The sequence below is a fragment of the Octopus bimaculoides genome, chromosome 24 (genome assembly GCF_001194135.2).
Source record: "Octopus bimaculoides isolate UCB-OBI-ISO-001 chromosome 24, ASM119413v2, whole genome shotgun sequence".
Classification (NCBI taxonomy): Eukaryota; Metazoa; Mollusca; class Cephalopoda; order Octopoda; family Octopodidae; genus Octopus; species Octopus bimaculoides.
The window spans coordinates 20,397,954-20,402,148 of NC_069004.1; the positions used below are offsets into that span (position 1 = coordinate 20,397,954).

Here is a 4,195-nt window from a genome sequence, read left to right on the forward strand (position 1 = left end):
CATCATCATCATCATCATCATCATCATCATCATCGTCATCATCATCATTATCATCATCATCATCATCATCATCATTATTATTATTATTATTATTATTATTATTATTATTATTATTATTATTATTACTAGCAAATTTACCCATCTACGATGAAGGCATGAAATGAGGGAGGGAAATCATAACAGCAGTATGTATTGAAAAATGTGTAAATGGATTTTAATATCAATATGATTACAAAACTTCTTTGTAGACGATATTTTGTGTTATCGACACTAATTTTCAAGTTACTGGAGTTCGTTGCTCTACTCATAGCGACTTATAACTGGCCGTGTGTAAACATTGGAGTGGGTAAAAATACACCTACACGATCTAAAGTCTGGCCTTGTGCCTTATTTGCTGTGAATGAGAATGCCAGTTTCATAGGAAATTGCCTGCATCTTAATTGGAGCGGAAACTGGTTATCGGTTGGTATAAAGTGTATCCGCAGAATGAACAGGCGTTTACCATTCTTGGGGCCAGTTGCAATTACTGCTTCGATAACATTGAAATTTAGTTCTGCTACCGTGTATCTTGTTCCATTACAGTGTCCATTGGCTGGATCAAAATTCCTAAGGAGCATTGTCGGACAGTTCTTTTTCAATTTGATTTTATGGAATAGCAATCCCGATGGATTTAAGTTGTTCAAGAAATCCTATGGGTACTGGTGGCAGTTTCTGCCATCTATTGTATCCGAACTACAGTATTCTCGACTTTTCCCATGAAAGTTGCTAATCATGTGCTCATTCACACTGTTTACCACTTCATTGGTTGAGGCGATGACAGCTCGCGAACATAGCCATGATGCGATTTTTGTAGTTTTCACTTAAATCATTATAGACGAATTTGCATATTTCGGAAATAGATGACGTTTCGAGTACTAAATCTGGCCTAATTTGAATCACATTCCTCAGTGGGTCGGAGAACGAAGATTGTCCGGAACCTATGTCGCTTAAATAGGTTGCGAAAGTTGCATCTGAAGAATTTCGTACCCTCATGTTTTTCTTTAGTCCCAACTCCGTAACAGACCTCCAGATGTACGATGGCTTGCACTATTTGGGCTCGACTGTCACGTTTAACAACAGACAGAATCTGCTTCCAGTCGCCTACAAAAATAACACATACTCCTCCAAACAGGGATTCGTTCGCTCTGATATCGCGTAGGGAACGATCAAAGCATTCGTATATGAGCTTGTCGCCTTGGCTGACTTCATCAACAATTATTAGACTGGTCATTCTGAAGAGTTGCGCGGTTGCATCCTGAGATGACACATTGCAGCAGGACTCTGGTGTTATGTTTATGGTCACTTTGAACCGAGAATGAAATGTCCGGCCATTGTGCAGCAATGTTGTCGCAATCCCAGATAGAACTGTGGCGAGTACGATTTTTTTCTCTGGACGTAGAAAATCTATGATCGCATTGATAAGACATGTTTTGCCAGTTCTACCCTTCGCGCTCAAGCCGAAAACCTTGTTTTCCTGTTGTTGTAAAACTGTGTTTACAACCATATCAAAGTTGTGCTTTTGGTCAGTATTTAGAGTATTGCAGACGTCAGTAGACACTATTCGAAGACACCCTGTGTTATAGTTACATTCTTCTGCGATAATCTTTGGCATCAATTGACTGGTTTCGTTATATTCAAGTAGAGACAGCTGGAAATCTCGAACGAGGTTAAGTTCATCCCTTTGCAGTCACTCCTGCAGACGAATCAATATTTCATTTTCAATGCGAGTAGTAAGATCTTTAATGTTGTTTCTTTGCAAGAGGTCTCGCCCGAGTTCAGTTTTCCAGTCTTCCCAAAAGTTCATCGGATCAAGTGACTGACAGTAAATTAACACGATGGCGAAGAAGTCGTGCAGCGTATCTCCGAAGCGAATACTGACTGCTTCCTCCATTTCACGGTGTATTTCTTGGCAGTTCGATATCAGTCCAGTTTTCATGCATGTCTCCTGAAATGTTGAACATACATTTCCCTCCACGGTCTTCAGTTCATCAAAGATAGTCGCGCCTTTGATATGGTGAAGGAGTATCCGAAGGTGAAACAGTTCTGACTGATGAGTATTATATGATATGGTGGGGATTCGTCCGATAGTATCAGTTTTGATGTTATCACTATCATCTGTTGTACCTCGTTTTCGTTTTTGCCACGACTTGGTTTTATTGTTCCAGGTGTAATATTTAGGAAAATCTTGGTATAAAATTTGTCGGGCTTTTTCGTCGTGTTTGTTTGTTTGAAAATAAGCAGTCAGTTTAGTTATCAGTGGTCCGCGTTCCACAGCCGCAGCGACATAGGTCGAGTCGGATCGTACAGTCTTCTCATCAGGTAAATGACAGGGTAGTTTTTCGACTGTAGGATGCTTTTGGTGTATGTAAAATCCATACAACTTCCAGAATGCTTCACTTGCAGAGTTGTATCGAGCGTTTACGAAGTTTTCGATTTCGTTTAATACGGGAATTGGCTGTCCTGTTTCCAATGTTGAGAAGATGATTCGATCTTGCCCTTTTGTAATGTATTTGTATAAGTACTTCACTGCTTGGACAAAGTGTACGACCTCGACGTTGATGTGGGTGTTGTATTTTATTGTCAGATACGGATTGTATGGCACTATCCAAGAATTGTTGACCTGTGAAGAAAATATTAAACGTAAGTGAACAGTCAGTGTATGTCACTAAAATTTCATCAGTGTAAGTTGAAGAAAAACTCACCACAAAATATGTCTGACCCTTAACGCAAATTTTATTGGTTCTTCCACCGTAAGCTGGACTTCTTCTGCGATACGTCGGGTAGCTATTTCTCGGTATATAGGTGGCTATTTGTCCGGTATTTCGGCACTAACTACTTTGTCTGTAATTTCTGGAACAGTCGGTTTATGACGATTAGCCATGATAAGTAGTATATGTGCGTGTGTAAAGCCACATTTTACTATTCAATAGTTAGTGTATAAGCGACAACTTTTCACAAAACGTTTTTTTCAGTAGATCATGGAGAAGTGCGTCGAGCTTGATTTTGAATACTCGACAGGCAATATTAGGTCGGTCCTGTAAATGCTCTCCAGGAAATAGGGCGGTCTATATCTCCGAACATTTTGGATTTATGGTAAATGTGATGAAGTAATCTGGCTTTCCCATTGCTCTTACTATTACCATGGCATTTTGGAAGGCCTTGCTGTAAAATCTTGGACAGCCGGTGATGGTTGGTGGGAGAATAATTCTTCTTCCAGGTATTAATGTATCAGTTTTGTTGACAGCATCAAGCAACCCTGAGTATTTTTCTTCTCTGATTGTCGTTTGATGGAGTTTCGCCCATCCGTTCTACTTTCGCCCACTGATCTACAGCATATTACTGTAAAAGTCTTCTACTTCGGATAACATGATTATCCGAATTAGCTATTACCTGCAGTTGGTAAGCGTAAAAATTCATAGCTGTTAATATTTGTCCATTTGATTTCTTCATATTGAGCTGCCAACCGTCTGTTCCCTCCGGTAGTAGCAGAACATAATGCAGCGGATCGTACGATCGATGGGTAGAGTTTATTTTCTGAACATGTCCATTAAGACAGTATATGATTACGTCTAAAGGGTTCTTGATATCACCCGGAACCAAAGTAGCGACCTCTGAATTCATAGACAAGTTGTACTGGCGACAGTGAGCCTCGGATGGTTTGAGCTGTTTGTCATGGTGTAGAAGGATCGAAATATCCTCAGTTGCCGAAAGTTCTATAGCAACTTGAAATGATGCTACGTATGGGTTTACTTGCCGAATATAACCTTGTAGTTTCGTCAATATATCCACCTGCAGATCATTCATATGTTTCGTCCTCTTTTTGGTCTCATAGTGTGTATCAAAGAAGTACAGCTGTGCGAATGATAGCGGTTGATTGGCATCTGGCATTAAACTTCCAATGGCATGATACACTTTACCTTGAATTTTAAATGTGGGATTAAATCCAGTTATCGAGGTATCAACAACACAACCAATGAATGTAAACGCGAGTGCGTTATTATACGCTCATATATTTGTTATGAAATTGTTATCGTTCCATAACGATACAATGTCTGCCGACAAATTGGGGCTGGATTGCAGCTGAACTTTACCGTTTTCGCAATAGAGGAAAAGTGGTTCTGCTGGCCAGCGCTTTGAATGACAATGTGGGCATATA

The 4,195-nt window shown here is 39.9% G+C and overlaps 1 protein-coding gene across 1 annotated transcript; it reads right to left on the reverse strand.

The window, feature by feature from the left end:
- Positions 1-1,726: 1,726 nt before the first annotated feature.
- LOC106873110 (uncharacterized) lies at positions 1,727-3,927 on the reverse strand. The gene is made up of 2 exons (XM_014920337.1): positions 3,430-3,927; positions 1,727-2,659 (listed from the first exon to the last, which is right to left on the reverse strand). The coding sequence occupies exons 1-2, from the start codon at positions 3,925-3,927 to the stop codon at positions 1,727-1,729; spliced, it is 1,431 nt and encodes a 476-aa protein (XP_014775823.1).
- Positions 3,928-4,195: the final 268 nt, after the last annotated feature.